Source organism: Toxorhynchites rutilus, chromosome 3 (genome assembly GCF_029784135.1).
Source record: "Toxorhynchites rutilus septentrionalis strain SRP chromosome 3, ASM2978413v1, whole genome shotgun sequence".
NCBI classification, from domain to species: Eukaryota; Metazoa; Arthropoda; class Insecta; order Diptera; family Culicidae; genus Toxorhynchites; species Toxorhynchites rutilus.
The window spans coordinates 328,625,513-328,644,056 of NC_073746.1; the positions used below are offsets into that span (position 1 = coordinate 328,625,513).

General features: G+C 42.2%; 2 protein-coding genes across 2 annotated transcripts in view; one reads left to right on the top strand and one right to left on the bottom strand.

The window, feature by feature from the left end:
* Positions 1–18,544, top strand: part of LOC129778321 (uncharacterized protein CG43867) — a 589,722-nt gene that overhangs the window by 568,907 nt on the left and 2,271 nt on the right. The window lies entirely within an intron of this gene.
* LOC129778323 (protein arginine methyltransferase NDUFAF7, mitochondrial) lies at positions 8,752–10,139 on the bottom strand. Its single transcript, XM_055785180.1, has one exon. The coding sequence runs from the start codon at positions 10,048–10,050 to the stop codon at positions 8,776–8,778; it is 1,275 nt and encodes a 424-aa protein (XP_055641155.1). The 5' UTR covers positions 10,051–10,139; the 3' UTR covers positions 8,752–8,775.

Sequence of the window (18,544 nt, forward strand, 5' to 3'; positions counted from 1 at the left end):
CAGTCATGCGTAATTCCCGAGCCAGCCAGTCAGCTTAAAAATCCCCGCTCCGCTGCCGTAACGATCATTCTCATTCAAACCGTACACCACATCGGTTCGCATCACAACACATCAACAAACCAACCCAAGCAGCCATGTCTGGACATGGTAAAGGAGGAAAAGTGAAGGGAAAGGCAAAATCCCGCCCGAACCGTGTTGATCTGGAGTTCCCCGCAAGGGTAGCTAGGCCGAGCGCGTTAGTACCAGTGCACCAGTCCACCTAGCCGGCGTTATATAGTTTCGGCCGCCGAAGTGATCGAGTTAGCTGGCAAAGCTGCTCGCGACGATAAGAAAACCCGCATTCGGAACAGAACACATTCGGTTCGGTGGACATCAAGACAACAGGCAGTTGCAGCGAGTGGCGAGTGGCAAACGCAATCGCAAAACGGCATCAGGTAGCAGAAGAAAAAAGTTTGTTCTTTATACAAACTGCTTTGATGGCAAATCCAGAACAAGGCGGCATCGAGGGCGTTCGAAATGGTTTTTTTCAAAACCACGAGTACTAAGTTTTCTAAATTGGAACCATTCCATAAAACAAGGCGCTTTTCAGGGCCATTAAACCTTCCAAAAAAGAGTTTAGGAAATACAGTTCAATGCTTTCTAAAACAATATCCAAAATAATAATAAAACACAAATTGATTTTTTCATAATTTGTTTGTCATATGATGAGTATGTGAATTTGGCAGTTCTGAGCTTACTGATTTTCACCAATTCTTAAATTGCTTCTAGATTGAAAGTACAGTAATTTACACTTATCTCGACATTTAGCTAATTGGACGGACATGTTATGCGACATATTTAGTTGGACATTTTTGTAAACATAGAGATCCAAATTATGACCCCACATTGAAAGTCGACACTGTACCACTGTCATCGCAAATGTTCAATTACAGGTTAAAATTACCTCCAATCCGATACTGAGTGGTGGTAATGCGACGTGCCATTGAATGTAATTTATTGTAAAATATGTCACAAGCTGGATGGGAAGAAATTTTCCAACTGTGAAAGCTGTGGCGAGTGGCAAACGCAATAGCTAAACAGGAAGGTTTAACCGAACAAGATGGGAATATCGAGTGATAACAAAAACACAACACCAAAAGTTCTTTTCAGAACCATCAACATATTCATAACGAGTAAACAGTAAACTAATCAATTTTTCAAGTAGATAGGTAGGTATTCACGTAGGAGAAGAAAATAAAGAATATATTTAAAATATATATTTAACAAAAGCTGTCCCCTTTGTATAGTCCTACGTCACTCCGGTTATGTCCCCGACATTACCCACCCGTCTTTTTTTCCTTTCCCAATTTTTGCAGTTGCAGTTGCAAAGTGGCAGTTATGTCGTCGTGCCTCACGCAAGCTTGCCCATTCTTTCTCTCGAATCAGAACAAACCTTCGGTTTTTTGTCCGATTTCATATCAAGTCGAAGCTTATTTGACATAGGATTACGTCTTTCGGGAACATATAGGGGGTACAAATTGAAAAACGAAAATCGATCGCATCGCAAAAATTGTCCAAATTCAAACGTTTATTGCTCAATCATTTTAGGATGGATTTACGAAATTGTTGCATCAATCGAATTGGTCACTTCACAACAATTCATCACAATGAATAAAATGAATCTAACCATCCAACAATTTGAAAATCTAAACCATTATCCAATAGAAAATTCCTTGTTCTGATTGATCGATTCGCGGGGAAATCGGGGTTTTCAAAAAAAAATATTCCAAATGTTTTCAAAATTCATGAAAGGTCTACTGTAATCTCGAAGAAAAATTGCAAAAAAAAAAAAGACTGGGATTTTAGCTCAATCGGACTTCATTTACTAAAGCCGCAGACATCAAAATCAAAATGTTTCTTGAAAACCGAAAAGTCAAAAATATGTTTGGCGTATCGAACGAGCTTTTGGATCCGAAAAAAATTAAGCATTTCCGTCTCAACAAATTGTTGGTCGGAAAACGATGAAAAGTTATCCGGTATCGTGGGACGTGGCACTTCGACATTTTGTAAGAAGTAAAGAAAAACTGTTTTGTATGAAATCGATAAAATATCATATAAAATTTTACCTGCAGTGAAAATGCGGTACACTAGCATGATTATCGTCGGCTCGACATGCAATTTTGTCACTTTTTATGATTTTTAGAACTTTTAAAATCAAGAAACTTCAGAACTTCGAACAAATTGAGGATTTTTGATTATTAACTTCTTTGTGTGTGTAACACATGCGCTCTCCGTGTGTATATACAGGAAATATCCCTTACCTTCTATTCTACGTACTTTGGACCGCAAGGACGCATTGTTGGTGATCGGCTATATTGTTGAAGCTTAGAGGTGAGCGCGCAGGCCTAATAGGGTAGGCCAACACATTAGTTGATGATGATGATGTTGGATTAAAGAGGCTTTAAACTTTTCAGTTCATTCGTCTCTAACATTAGTTGACTAATGGTGTTTGGTTTTTAAATTGTTGCTCCAGAATTGGACTGTACTTGTGCCCCAATTTATGAGCTAGTGCTGTATTTGCTTGACAATAGGGTGTTCAAACTTCTGCTGTTCAACGTTCGAATCATGTGTCGAAACATGATTAAAATTCCGAACACTATTTAAATACTAATTTCAATGATGATTTCCGCCCAAATTTTTTTTTTCGTTAATTAATAGTATATTACTACGTTTCCTAGCACTTAACATTAAAACTACTACAAAAATATAAAAATTAACTATGCTTATTATTTACGGAATCTGCTAATGCAAACATTTTATTACTGGTTTTGACAGCCACTTTTTTGCAAATACTTAGTATTATAAATTATAGGGTATATCGATACCTGCTAATGATGTTAAAATGTTACTGTGGCTGCAGCTCAGGCGAATTTGCAACCCGGAGGAGAGATCCTCTCTGGGGCCACCAAATGTGGCTCTAGGTTGCGCTAACGCGAAGGTTTTCTGTATTAGCCACCGAATGTGGCTACCAACGAGCGCTGATTGTTCAATCGACCCAAAAGGGGAGAAGGAAGGCCCTTTATCGGACGCTTTCTGGTAGGCCAGATCACGTAGAGCACATAACAAGTATGCGCCTACTGATGCGATCCGGTGGTACCACGTCACTTAGGAATTTCTTGGCCGGGCGGAGCCAGAGTGGGAGGGAAAGGGAATAGGGAGGATGGATGGCAGAATTTCGGATTCTTTTGCCGAAGCTGTTCGGCACGTGATACTTACCAACGCCCGATGCGTTGGGTTGGTTCCTGTTTCCACAGCGTCCTTCCTGGTCTCGTCGATGCCGGTGTCCTTCCTGCCTACCCTATAGGCGTGTTGTGGATGTGATATTTGCTCGGTTTAGAAGAACGCGACTTCTTAACGCCACGATGCGTTGGCATCCGTGGTCTGATTTAGAGACAAGGAAAGTGCCACACGGCTAGGTTGGAAGCAGTGTTTGGATTTCGATTAAAATCAAATGATACACAATGTGTCATGCAAGTAAACTCTCACGAACATATAACCAAATATGAGAGGATCATTCAGATACTTGTATGAATGTCAGCAATCACTTTTGTAACATTTAGTGATTAAACTAAGAGAGGAACGAAGACTGTTGTTTGCATATTCGATCTGTATCAAACATGGCACACTATTTTCGAAGCCTGCATACAAGTTTGAACCGCATATATCGTCCCATTTTACTATAGCGAAACCCACTGCACAGACAAGTGCAAAGCAATAAATGATACAAGAAAAATTACGTCATCATTCAGTCACCATTTGCGGAGAGCAGCGAATGGGAAAAGAGATGAAACGCGAGAGTTTTTGCTTGTCACTGGAGCGGTGTTGCTAGTAAAATTATGCGGTCTATATGAATATACATATTTCAAGGGATAGCGGCGTTAAAAATGGAAAATATAATCTGACTACCCTTCCCTTAGCCTCTATCGAGCTAAATAATCATATAGTTTGCACTCTCTGAGACTTAAAAATCAGGATCTGCTACATTAGCTGAATATGAATCTTTCGCTTTGCGTTGTCCGTACGATCCTGCTGTTTCATGATGCATGGAGAGGTCGGTATGGATATGTTAGAGCCAAAGAAGAAAATAAGCTTTCTGCACCGAAAGCGTATATGATAGCTTTGCTTGCATCCTGGTGTGCAATGAAGTGGGAGCCGATGCAGAGTTGTCTCGTTCTCTTTTGTGTCGTGATTTGCAGCACATAACAACAATAGAATACCGCTGGGGGAAATGTTTCCTGAAAGATCATATTTGAACGAACGAAAGCGATTTTTTCAATGAGTGGATCATTTGGCAAACACTGGTTGAAAGAGAGTTTTTTTCAGGGTAAGCTCGCTTTTATATACAAAACATTGCCTCCTTGTGAGGTCTTATCTACCCCAGAAGGGCATAGAAGGAAGGAAGGAAGGTATTGTATTATAGAGACTTTAAACTTTTGCAGTTCATTCGTCTCTAGCCTTGAGAAAGGCCCTTTGAAAACTCTACTCTACTTTACTCCAGCGCTACCACCTCCGCCCTCTTGCCTTGAGAAAGGCACTCGATCCCTCGCCGTCCAGCCCGTCCAGCAACGATGTTGTCCAGTCGGTGTCCACACAAAGAATGGGGCGTAGAATAACAGATGGAAAACACAAATCTTTGTTCTATCTATACCAGACGGGAGAGCGAGGGCTGATTATTTACACGCACACAGGCGTGTTATCTTTTCCTTTTCAAACATTTATCGCGTAACTTTTGAAAAGGTCCTATGTAACATTCACATCAAATCGAGAAAAACGAAGTTAAAGACCGTAACATTGTTCCGCGATTTGTTTCAAAATGAATCGATCTTTATCACTACTTTTACCACTAGCAGCCAATAATAACTTTGAAAAACCAATCGTGACTGTTGTCATGTGATTTTAGTTTAAAATAGAGGCCTCCGAGCGAAAAATGGTACATTGGACGTTTTGACTGACGGCTTTGTATATTGGACGAATTACGTTGCACAATGAAAATTTGAAAATAACTACTGAACAACGATTCAAACACTTGCACTTCGTGCTAAAAGCAGATCTTTATTGTTATCACTCGTAGAACTGCATTAAAAACGATATCTACACCCGAAAATAACACAAACCCAAAATGTCCAAAGTGCGACTTCGTTTTGTTTTCATTGCTTTGTTACTTCGGACGTATCGAGCGTCAGAGGAGAGTGGCGTCCGAAGTAACAGTTGAGTGCTTAAAATTAGAATCTGTACATTGGACATATTTTGTATCGGTGATAAAAAGGTGAAAAGGATAGATACTTGAACGGTTGTTTTCGCAATGCGTTCAATGATTGAGAGCTAATCGTGTGCATCCATTAACTCGATTTGTTTACATTTGTTACTTAGGACCTTTTCAAAAGTTACGCGAGATTTGTTTATTATTCTTAGCGAGCTCTCTTCGAGATTCTCGCCGCCTACGCAATTGTTTTATTGCCCTAACTCGGAGATAGGCTCCGTTAATCGCACTCATTGTGCTCTCTCTGGGATTTCTCCCGTCCTTCGGTATTCTACGATCGGAGATAGGCTCCGACTGTAAACTCATTGCATCTATTTGTTCGTTTACCCGGCGGGTTATCGCTAGGCGGAGGGTTTTTATGCTATTTTCTGTGTATTTAGGATAGAGCGTGATCTAATCATCTACTCTAGGATTGGGCGATCTCGGATCGATTCTTAGAAGATCGATCTTTTCCATTCCGATTTCCGATTTTTAGGATCGATCTTTTGTACTCAATAAAATCGAGAAAATCGATTTTTCTTGCTTTCGATCTTTTCGATCTTTCTGTAAATTTGTTTTTCAGTATACATCGATTTTTTATCTCATAAAATGTCACCTAACATTTTTTTGAACATAATATCAACATTTGGATTGCTTCTTCTACGATTTACTTCTGTTCAAATGCTGACAGAGACGGAACTAGTGGCAGCTACTGAGGGGATGAACTGTAAACGATTGCGTATAGGATCACTGAACCTGATGTTGGCATCAATTACAGGCGAAAGATTGTTTTCTGGATCCGGCGCCAAAATCAAGAATCGGCATCGACTAAATGACAAATGTATGACACGATTGGCTCTTATTGTCAGCTGAGTTTTGGGCGGTTGTTGAATTCCTAATAATGTTATGCTTTTCCAATTATTTTTTATTTAATGAAACGACTACCTGACAGCACAATATGAAAGCCTTGTGGCTATGGCCTTCATGCTGAGAAACAAAACAAAATGCTTTTGATATTAAAATATGAAATTTGTATTCCCTGTTCAAAGAAAAGACGACATTCATATAGAACAAGCATATTCGAAAAAAAGCTTTAAATTTTTCGAAAATCGATTCGGTAAAGATCGATTCAGCAAAGATCGATTCTTTAGTACCGATTAAATCAGTGGATCGATCCTTAAGCCGTTTGGAAAATCGATTCGATAAGATCGATCTTTTTATGAAGATCGCCCAATCCTAATCTACTCTATCATTCTGCGTCGAATCATGCTCTAAAAGCGTGATCCGTGCGGCGACAGTTACCATAAAGAATGTCAGGATTTTCATTATTGAATTATTTATAACATTAAAATTCAGTAAATTTACATTGAAAAACTAGCTGACCCGGCGAACTTCGTCCCGCCGAAAATTATTTCTTTGATATGAATTCTTTCGAGCATACACATTTTCTAACCGAGCGTATGTTTGTGGGTTCAATCGCAAAACTCTCCATTGATCTTTACAATTTCCATTTACCATAAATTTCCTATCACTTCTAACAAAACTCACCTCTATACAGCTATTCCTTGTTAAACCGATATAGTGGTTCCCAGATCTTCGTCAAAAGTGGTAATTCTGTTCAAAGATCAATTTCGATAGCGCAATCATCGAATGGACTAACGATGCTTATTATGATGTAAATTTCGAACATATAAGAATTAAATTTTCCGAAAATTTTCCGATTTTGCTCTCCACTATATTGATCTATGGGCAGAGACAAATACAACAAAATGAAGACGACTCAAATCGAACCATTGTTTCTTCGGGGTTTGCGCTTAGCAACACGTTTGGCCTTCTAGTTTTATTTATATAGATGGGGTGTTCGGAATTTGAGACAAAACGGTAATAAGTTTCCTTTCGACTGAATAGTAAGAAGATATCTTAGAACTAGCAACAGAGTTCAGAAAACAAACGCAGCGCTGCGCTTGAGTTTAATTTTTATCAGTGCGCGCTCAAAGAAAACTCGTATTCTATCTTGGTGCGAAGAGTCCAAAATTCATAAGCACGACAGCGCAAAATGTACCCGGCGCAGAACTCAGATACTGAACATTTCTCGCGAAACTTTTGAAAAGGTCCAATGTAACATTTTCGTCAACTCGAGAAAAACGAAGTTGAAGACCCAAACATTATTCCGCGAATTGTCTTAAAAGCTTTCGATCTTTATCGCTACTTTCACCACTAGCAGTCAAGAATAACTCTGAAAAACCAATCGCAACTGTTGTTCCGTGATTTGAGATTAAAGTTGAAGACTAGGAGCGAAAAATGTTACATTGGACGTTTTGACTACCCGCATTTGCACATTGGACATATTACGTTGCACGATAAGGATTTGAAACTAACTACTAAACAACAATCCAAATAACAGCATTTCATTCTAAAGGCAGATTATTATTGTTATCACTCGTTGAATTGCACTGAAATCGGTAACAACACCTGTAAGAAACAAAAACTCGAAACGACCGAAGTACGACTTCGTATTGTTTTGACTGCTTTGTTACTTCGGACGTTTCGGGCGTCGGAGGAAGGAAGCGTCCGAAGTAACAACCAGGCGCTTAAAATCCGAATCTGTACATTGGATATTTTTGTATCGGCGATAAAATGATGAAGAAGATAAATACGTGAACGATTGTTTTTGTAATACATTCAATGATTGAAAACTAATAGCGTGCATCCATTAACTCGATTTGTTTACATTTGTTACATAGGACCTTTTCAAAAGTTACGCGAGATTTGTTTATTATTCTTAGCGAGCTCTCTTCGAGATTCTCGCCGAGATTTCTTCTCACTTGTGTGATGCGCGTCTCATTCTATACACACACACATACACATCAAATTCTAGCGCCCGCTTTGTCTTCGTTCGTTCTAAGCAAAGCATAAAAACAACAGCGCGCCCCCATTTGAACCGTATACGATTGTGTGAAGAAAAATATCTCAACAGAGAGAGCAATCCAGTTTCAAGCGCGCAGTATAGAAATAGGGTGCAAATTTCAGCATAAAACTCAGCTTAACACTGGGCGCAAATCTCTGCGTAAGAAAGGCGCTGACAACCAAACATTTCATCTGTGTTTCGGAGCGTACTCATTCGCCAGAGCGCATGTGTGCACAAGGAGTGGGAGCTCAACTGGGTACAACAATCTTGTTGCGCATCAACACATAACTTACGCATAACTTACCGATATAATGTCCTTGTATACTGATTTGAAATTATAATCGTCACTAATTTGACCCTCAAATCTCGCGAATGCACAAAAAGATGACATATTATCTAATGTCTTCAAACATGGGAGCTTTTGCTGGATACAACTATGGCCTACTAAGCAAATTTAAATGCATTGTGGATAATATTGTGCGGCGAATTAGAAATAAGTGCGGAAAAAAGTATAGATGGAAGTCAACTACCATGCGGTGAAATAAATCATAGAGGATGTTGGGTCAAATATTTTTATTCATAAAAATTTTCATCTTTTGCATTTTATGAACGTTTCTAGCTCCTTCGGAAACAGTGCGAAAAACTTGAATCTCTCCCCCATCTGCTCTGGGTCGGTTAACATTTTAAATCCATCCACCAATCGATATTTTTCTTCCTCACTTCCAGCACTCTTGAGTAAAACCCGCAGGCGTTCCTTCGCTCCGACCAACTCCATAAATGACCGTTGGCTGGTCGGTCCGACAATGGCAATTTGCGACGTGTTCCCACAAAAGTGGCTCAGAATCGAAAAGTCAACATCAGCGGTTAAATCGGCGTTGCCTGGCTCATCAAGCGGATCATGCAGTTGGTGGTTTTTGAAGGCACGGAACGTGTCACCTTTCTCTCCTGAATGACCATAGTCCACTACAAGCGCAAAGCCTCCGTTGGTGTGAAACCGCTGGCCAATCTGTCGCACGATGGTTTCCGAATCGAAGGAAACTTCAATGTGTTCCCTTTCTTTCACTAGCGTCGGGTAGTGATTCAGAAACAAGCGAAGCATTGGCGTCTCCGATTTTGACAAAATGAATCGAAATTTTTCACCATTTTTGGGATCGATATCGATTAGGACTTCCTTCCAGCCGTCTTCCTGCTTCGAGAACTTATGAATCGGTAACGCATCGAAGAATTCATGTGCTAAAATAATGGAAAAACACTGTGGGACATCATTAAGTTGTCGATACCAGTAAATTTTCATTCCACTGGGGGTGATACCAGACCGGTAGAATGGTTTATCTGAATATTCGGTGCTGCTACGGCATAACAATTCAGCCTGTGTTTTACTCAAGTGTTCGCTCATTTCAACCAAATGAACCGAAAGCCCGTCGCATGCTTTGAACTGATCGAACACTCTTAGAATATCACGCATCATAGTTCCTTTCCCAGGCCCAAGTTCGATCAATTGACAAGGCGTAACGCTGCCAAACTTTGACAACTCGTTCAGACACCAAACCGCAACCATTTCTCCGAATATCTGTCCAATTTCTGGAGAGGTCACAAAATCTCCTCTACTGCCAAATACATTCTCACTGGTCATGTAATAACCAGCCACGGGATTGGTTAGTACCTGCTTCATGTACGTAGCTATCGAAATAGGCCCAGTTGCAAAGATTCGAGATTTTAGCTCATTTTTGAGTGACGGAACATTGCTGTTTCTGTCCAATTTCAATACTGATGAACCTGCTGGGGGAAACTTCACTCGTTTCACCGGTTTATAGCTGTAGTTGCGGGTTTGCTGAACTATTATCCTTCGTATTTGCACGTTCATCTGAAATATCTTATACAACAAATTGTAAATCACTTTATTTCAGAAGCAGATGAAAGTTTATTTTGAACCTCATCAGGAGAACTGTCAAAGGTTTTGTTTGTAAACATTTTGGCTAGGGATGCAGCAAATTCAGATGTGGTGTTTGAGGGAAGTGTTGCCAAGTTTGAAGCCCATAATATATCATCACATTCATTAAATTTTTATTTCCAAGTCATGTTTCAATAATCGCGGCTGGTATGTCCAATTACAGGTCACAATCGCCCCTAATGTGACACTTAGTGGAGCCTCGGTAGGTCCAATTAGAGGCTTGCATTTGCGACCAGAACATGTTTGACGCTGTCAAATGTTGTGTATTGGTATTGGCGATCTAACGTACAAATCTACACCTAGGCGGCGCTGCGGTGAAAGTGATGATGGTTTTAAATTTTGCCATGCGAGCTTATAGAAGGTTTTTAGTTCTTTCCATAAATTACAATGTTATAAACATAAAAGATTATTTGATTGCGATGAGTTTATAAGAAATTTAATTCTGCGCAATTTTATATATAACATGTTATTTATTTACCTCTTTCAGCAGTGAAAACTATAAAAATGTTGACAATGGTTGAATTAAAGAAGGAAATTCGAGAGCACAATCAAACACAAGTAGAAAAATGCACGATTCCTGCATGTGAGAACTACCTTGGAACTAAGTGGTGCGGACTCAATCCACTTCATTTTCAAGCAAATTCATGCATTTTTTCAAGCGATTTCTTGCAATAAATTCTCAGACCACCAGAGATGCTAGATTTACAGATATGTTTGCAAATTTACAGACATATCTGTAAAATGTTTTTTAATGTTGTTGTAGACTTTTTGTATATAACAACATTTCACAGGTTTTTGAAAAATGAGAGGCTCTATTCATCACATCAAAGATATTTTTATATTTAGTTTATATCAATACACATGAAGTTAGACCTATTTTTTAAATCATTCATTAAAACTTTGTTGTCCGGCGTAACCATAATGGTTACATGCGCAAACTAACGCCTGACTGCCGGTGTCCCCACAGTGGTTACGTGCGCAAAATAGGTCGCACCGTAGGGATGTCGTGAGCATAGTATCCACTCGGTGGCCGACGACAGTACTTCAGAATCTTTTGCATTCTGTTGGTGTTTTGTTTGGTAACAATAACTTGTACACGTCAACGTTTTTTGTGATTGCATAAGTACTTTTGCCCTGACATAATTGCAGACGAAAGAGCCGATACGATTCTCCCCGATGAATGAAAAATTGCATTCATTTACTATACATACTATACATTTACTATACTATACTTCGAAGTTTCATGACAGTGAGGGAACAGAGTCGAGAACCTATGAAAACTATCGATGAGATTGGTAAAACTTAACAGATTGTAATTTCCCGATAATGTCAAGAACGGCCGGCAACAATACATGTTACGACCCCTCGGTCGGCGCGACTCACCTCACAATTTGAGGTAGCCTTGCAGACAGCACGAAAGAAACGTCACGGTGACGCAACGGGCTCTTGGTAGGTTAAACGTCATTTTGAGCAGCTACGTGGTAATTTGCGATAGCAGAAAAAAGAATTGTTCTTACAACGCGAGCACGTGAAGTGGGAAACTACAAGTTCATTATTTAGTCAAATTGAGGATAACCTAAAATACGAATTGCACATTGAAAACTATCGCGGATTGAGTCCATATGTTACCGTTTCGTCACTAACAGAACCAGAAAGAGAAAGTAGAAACCTGAAACGAGAAAAGATATAAAATTAGTATAAAAAATTCAATATTTACAGGAGAAATAATTTAGCAGAAGTTTAGCAACAGGCGGATAGTAAAGAAGAAATAGAAGAAAAAGAGAAAGAGTACTAAACGTAAGTTCACGGTTATGTCAATGTATGTATTCATTACTTACCATGATTGTATGCCTTTCTAGGAAGCTTTTAATACTCGTATCAATACATATTAAAACTCGGAAACCAGCTTACTCATTTTCTTCTTGTTGGGCTATCTCCAACAATTTAAAAGCTTCGTTTATCCACGTTTGGATAACGATGTCGAAAGGAAGCGGTGATGCGGGAAGTAATCTCTCTGATTCCCACAACGGTGCCAAGGATGCATGCAAAGCGTGTGGCAAAGCAGGTAACTTTCCGATGGTCCAATGCGATAATTGTGACTACTGGTACGACTTCGACTGTGTGGGGGTGAATCAAGACGTCGAGAACCACGATTGGCTTTGCCCAGCTTGTCAGAAATCGACGGTACCCCTTTCCCCAGCAGTACCAACTATCCAGTGCACAATTTCTCCGCCAGTACCGCCCGTAAGTGCTATTATAACAAACCAAGGACGCAACAATGTTATGTTACCCTTGAGTACAACGTTTGAAGCTGGAACTAGATTTCCCGCCACATCAGCAATGGTACCGCCAATGACTTTCTGTCCTCCGATGGGATCCAATGTACCAATGTCTATCATGCCACCCCACTCGTTAATGCAACCCTATTCGTGTATATCGCCTTACTATTTAATGCCACCTTTTCAATCGACGCAAATAAATAGTTATATGCCGCCAATATCCTCATACAGTCTGTCAAATCCTTACGTTTCGGTGCCAGTAATGAGAAATTATGATCCATGTTATACAGTACCGTCCAATGCCGGCCAGTCTATTCCGTCGTTACTGAACCCAGTTCCACCGAAGTCAGTTTCATTTGTATCAATCGCTGATGCTGAGGGAGGACCAAGAAAACAGATTTCGGAGTCACTACATTCAAATCATCTTCTAAGAAGCAAGCAACGAGTTTTGAAGGATAACCTGAGCCAGCATTCCGAAAGATGTTTAAAGGAGCCTTCCAAGCAGAAACAGCTGCAGCTGGAACTGCAAATCCTCGACGATGAGAGGAAACTTCAGGAAGCAGAAGAATCTAATCGACGTGAGTACCTGCGAAAACGACACGCACTGATGAAGGAGATGAGCAACAAGTGTGATTTTACGAGTGATTCGGAAGAAAATCGATCAAATGCGAGGGTTTTCGATTGGTTAGATGAGCATGTATGTATGGATCCACATGATGCGTCGACACACAGTACACCTGAGGCTCCACCGATGCCACACTCGTCCGGGAATCAGTGTCCGAATCTGCCAGTTTCTGTACGACAATCTGCAACCCGCGTGACTTCGGGAACTAGACAGCCGATATCCAACCAGCAACAGGGAAATCCAATGTCCGAAGTCGATCTGAGAGATCGCTTCACGCTGAGACCGACTCCAATTGAAGATGAAAACGACAATATCTTGACGCGTAACCAAGTCGCTGCTCGCCAGGCGATTTCGCGGGAGCTTCCGTTATTCAGCGGTACTCCAGAAGAATGGCCGTTGTTTTTCTCAACGTTCTCGACGACGACCAACATGTGTGGATATACACCGGAGGAGAACTTGATTCGTTTGCAAAAGTGTTTGAAAGGAAAGGCGTATGAAGCAGTGAAGTGCAGATTGATGCATCCGGCCAATGTTCCGGGGATTCTGTCTACATTGAAAATGCTGTATGGGAACCCTGAGGTCATTGTTCAAAATTTGATACACAAAATCCACTCAACGCCAGCTCCGAAGGCAGACAAATTGGACACGATTGTTGAATATGCGCTTGTTGTGCAGAATCTCTGTGCGACTATCGAAGCCTGTCAGCTAGAAGAGTATTCTTACAACGTTGCCCTTCTGCATGAGCTTGTGGATAAGCTTCCGTCTGGATTCAAGGTAGAATGGGCGAAACACCGTCACACTTTACCACGAGTACATCTAGCCGAGTTCTCAAAGTGGCTGTATGAGCTAGCCGAAATAGTGTGTCCGATTGCAAGACTGCAGTTGAGCGAAACGAAACCAGTCCGTGGTAGCCAAAAGAATTCCGCATTTCTCAACGCTCACAGCAACGATATGTTCAGCGATTTGGTAAATGAGTCACATACACAAGTGCTTGAACAATCCAGTTCGGAATCAAAATCATGCGTGGTATGCAAGGGAAGTTGTCATAATCTGGAGAAATGTAAACGATTCGAAGGATTGGGCTACAATGCTAGGTGGGCAACAGTGAAGGAGTTCAAATTATGCCGAAAGTGTCTTCGGAAGCACAACGGGGCTTGTAAATCCAAGCAAATATGCGGAAAAAGTGGGTGTACATTCAAACACCATCAACTTCTCCACAACAATCAGCGGGATGACGCGTCAACAAGTGGTTCCAATGCATCGGTAACAGTGGCTCAGAATACCTCCGTACGTGAATGTAATGCCCATCATAAGTCCACTAATAAAGGATTGTTCCGAGTTGCTCCGGTTATTATTCATGGTCCGGGTAAATCCATCAAGACATTCGCATTCTTCGACGACGGATCATCACTCACGTTAGTCGACTCCTCCCTAGTACGAGAGTTGAAGCTACAAGGAAAGCCAGAACCATTGTGCCTCAAGTGGACCGGCAACAAACGACGAACAGAGAGTGAATCACTGAGATTGGATATCGAAATTTCCGGAACAGGAGAAATTCAAAAGAAATATCGCCTCGCGGGAGCTCATACGGTTGCCAGTTTGGATCTGTTCCATCAGACAGTAGACATGCGAAAATTGTGCGAACAATATCCCCATTTGCAAGGAATTCCAATCGAGTCTTATAGAAATGTACAGCCCAGGATCTTGATTGGGATCGATAATGCTAATCTTACGTTTCCTCTGAAGGGAAAAGAAGGGAAAATGCACGAGCCAATTGCAACGAAGACTCGTCTTGGTTGGATTGTTCATGGAGGAGCAGAAACTGAACACGCGTTAGTTGGACATCACAGCCACAGCGTTCACCCTTGCACATGCAGTGAGCAATCCGACGAAATGTTGCAGCAAGCCGTGAGAGACTACTTCTCCCTAGATGGACTCGGGATCTACAAAACTGAGATGCTTTTGGTTTCCAGCGAAGAACAGCGCGCTCAGCAACTTCTGCAATCGGTAATTCAAACGAAGAGTGGTCGATACGAGGTACGGCTTTTATGGAAATACAACGAGTTTCGCTTACCCAACAGTAAACCTGTAGCGTTGCGGCGTTTCCACTGCTTGGAGGCTAGAATGAAGAAACAGCCAGTGCTAGCAGAAGCATTACGCGCAAAAATCGACGACTACCGACAGAAAGGGTACATCAGGAAGCTTTCCGACGAGGAGCTGCGTGCTTCACAAGAGCGAGTGTGGTACCTACCGTTATTTTCAGTATTTAACCCGAATAAGCCGGGGAAGATGAGACTTGTCTGGGACGCGGCAGCAAAAACCAACGGTGTATCTCTCAACTCTATGCTCTTGACAGGCCCGGATTTGCTTACACCTCTGGACTACGTGCTCTACCGTTTTCGAGAATTCAGGGTTGGACTTAGTGGCGACATAAGAGAGATGTACCTGCAGTTGCTCATGAACGAGACAGATCAGCATTGCCTCAGGGTGCTATGGTGTGATGACTCTTCCGGTAGCCCAAGTACCTATGTAACTCAAGTAATGCCTTTTGGTACCAGCTGTTCGCCAAGCTGTGCGCAGTTCGTAAAGAACCTCAATGCACAGAAGTACGAAAAGGAATATTCCGCAGCCGTTCAAACAATTACCAAGCAACATTATGTGGACGATATGTTGGCAAGTGTAGAAACGGAAGACGAGGCTATTAAGCTTGCCAAAGATGTGAAATTCATTCACGCCCAAGCTGGTTTCGACATGCGGAACTGGATTTCAAATTCGCCGGTAGTCATGGGAGTGATGAAGGAAGAGAAGACTGATGGAAAGTGTATGAATATTGCCATGGAGCTGGGAACAGAGAAAGTCTTGGGCATGTGGTGGTGCACATGTACCGATACATTCACTTATAAGCTCTCACCCAAGCATGATCGGGAGCTCATCGAAGGGCGGCGCAAACCAACGAAGCGAGAGGTGCTACGAACGTTAATGGCTGTCTTCGATCCGCTAGGATTGATCTCGAATTTCCTCATTTATCTGAAGGTGTTATTCCAAGAAATATGGCGATGCGGTATCGGATGGGACGACGAAATACCTGAAGGTCTACGCGTTAAGTGGGAGAAATGGTTAGATATTCTACCAAAGGTTCAAGACATCAGTATACCTCGCTGTTATCGTTCTCGAACGAAACTATCATCTGAAACCGACATACAACTGCACACTTTTGTGGACGCAAGCCTGTCGGGATACGCAGCGGTAGTCTATCTACGCTTTGAACAAGGTAGCACTGTGGAGTGTAACATAGTCGGCGCAAAGACGCGAGTGGCTCCCCTCAAATTTGTATCAGTGCCGAGGCTGGAGTTACAGGCCGCAGTCATTGGAGTAAGGTTAGCCGATAGAATCACAAAGTCTTTGTCGGTCAAGGCTCATCAACGCTTTTTTTGGAGCGATTCGCGGGACGTTTTATGTTGGATCCGGTCAGACCATCGGCGGTATTCACAATTCGTTGCGTTCCGTATTAGCGAGATTCTGGAAACGACGCATGTAGTGGACTGGGGTTATAAGCAGTCAAGAGAAAATGTCGCGGACGATGCTACTAAGTGGCAAGGTGATCCAGATCTCACCAAGAATAGCAGATGGTTCAAAGGACCTGAATTCTTATGGCAATGTCAGGACACTTGGCCACCCAATCCATACCGAGATGGAGAAACGAATGAGGAACTTAAAGCGCATCAGTTCTATCACCAAGTGGAACCTGCACCCGTTATGAACGTACTTGGTTTTTCCAGTTGGCAGCGTTTATTGCGGGTAACAGCTACGATTTATAGAGCCGCACATAACTTCAAAAGTCACCCAAATGGAACTGAACGCATGACTGGTCCACTCTCAGATAAGGAACTTCAGCAAGCAACCATTTATCTGTACCGTTTGGCTCAAGCGGATTCTTTCTCGGACGAGATAGCTGTCCTAAGCATGGAAACAGACACCAAGATGCTGCCAAAGTCTAGCTCAATCTACACATTAAACCCGTTTCTGGATGAACGAAAGATTCTGCGGATGCACGGTCGAATAAATGCTTCGGAATACGCCTCCATGGACGCTAAGAACCCGATAATTCTCCCGAAGGATCATCACGTTACATGGCTGATAGTACGGAACCATCACGAGAGATATCATCATCAAAATCACGTTACCGTTGTGAACGAACTGCGGCAGACATTTAGGATTCCCAAGATCAGGCAACTGTTTCAGCGTGTTAAAACGAGTTGTCAAAGATGTAAAAACGAAAAGGCAATACCGCGTCAACCTCCGATGGGCGATCTTCCAGAGGCAAGGTTGGCAGCTTTCACAAGGCCATTCTCATTTATTGGCATTGATTACTTCGGTCCGCTAGTAGTGGTTATAGGGCGTCGCACTGAGAAACGGTGGGGTGTGCTGATAACTTGTTTGACTACACGGGCGGTACATATCGAAATTGCACATTCGCTCAATGCGAGTTCGTGCATAATGGCATTGAGAAATTTCATGGCACGGCGGGGTGTACCAAGGAAAATCTACAGCGATAGGGGTACAAATTTTACCGCAGCGAGCAAGGAGATTATAGCAGCGAACAAGGAGCTTAAAGAGGCGCTTAAGAAGATGGATCAAGAGGAAGTCATGCAAAACATCATTAGTACCGAGACGGAATGGACATTCCTACCCCCAGCTTCACCACATATGGGAGGAGCATGGGAGAGGCTGATACAGTCGGTGAAGAAAAACCTCGCTGCGATGAAACCAGGGCGTAATCCCACCGACGAAACACTCCGGAACACGTTAACGGAAATTGAGAATATAATCAACTCTCGTCCGCTGACACACGTACCCGTGGAAGATCCTGATGCTCCGGTTCTGACTCCCAACCACTTTCTGTTGGGTTCTTCAAGTGGACTCAAACCGGCCACAGCCTGGGACGATAGTGCACTGGTTCTTCGACGGTCATGGTGTGCGTCACAGGTCGAGGCTAACATTTTTTGGCGACGATGGATGCGGGATTACCTGCCAGATCTAACCAAACGTACGCGGTGGTACAATGAGGTTAAGCCGATTCAGGTGGGCGATGTCGTAGTGGTAGTCGATCCCGGATTACCAAGAAATTGTTGGCCGATGGGACGGATAATCTCGGTTAATCGAAGTAAAGACGATCAGGTAAGATCAGCAGCGGTGCAGACTCTAGCAGGCATCTACGAGCGTCCGGCGACAAAGCTAGCCGTAATGGAGGTTCGACGCGATGAAGAGGTAAGCCACAGACTGGGCGTACCCGGGGGGGAGTGTTACGACCCCTCGGTCGGCGCGACTCACCTCACAATTTGAGGTAGCCTTGCAGACAGCACGAAAGAAACGTCACGGTGACGCAACGGGCTCTTGGTAGGTTAAACGTCATTTTGAGCAGCTACGTGGTAATTTGCGATAGCAGAAAAAAGAATTGTTCTTACAACGCGAGCACGTGAAGTGGGAAACTACAAGTTCATTA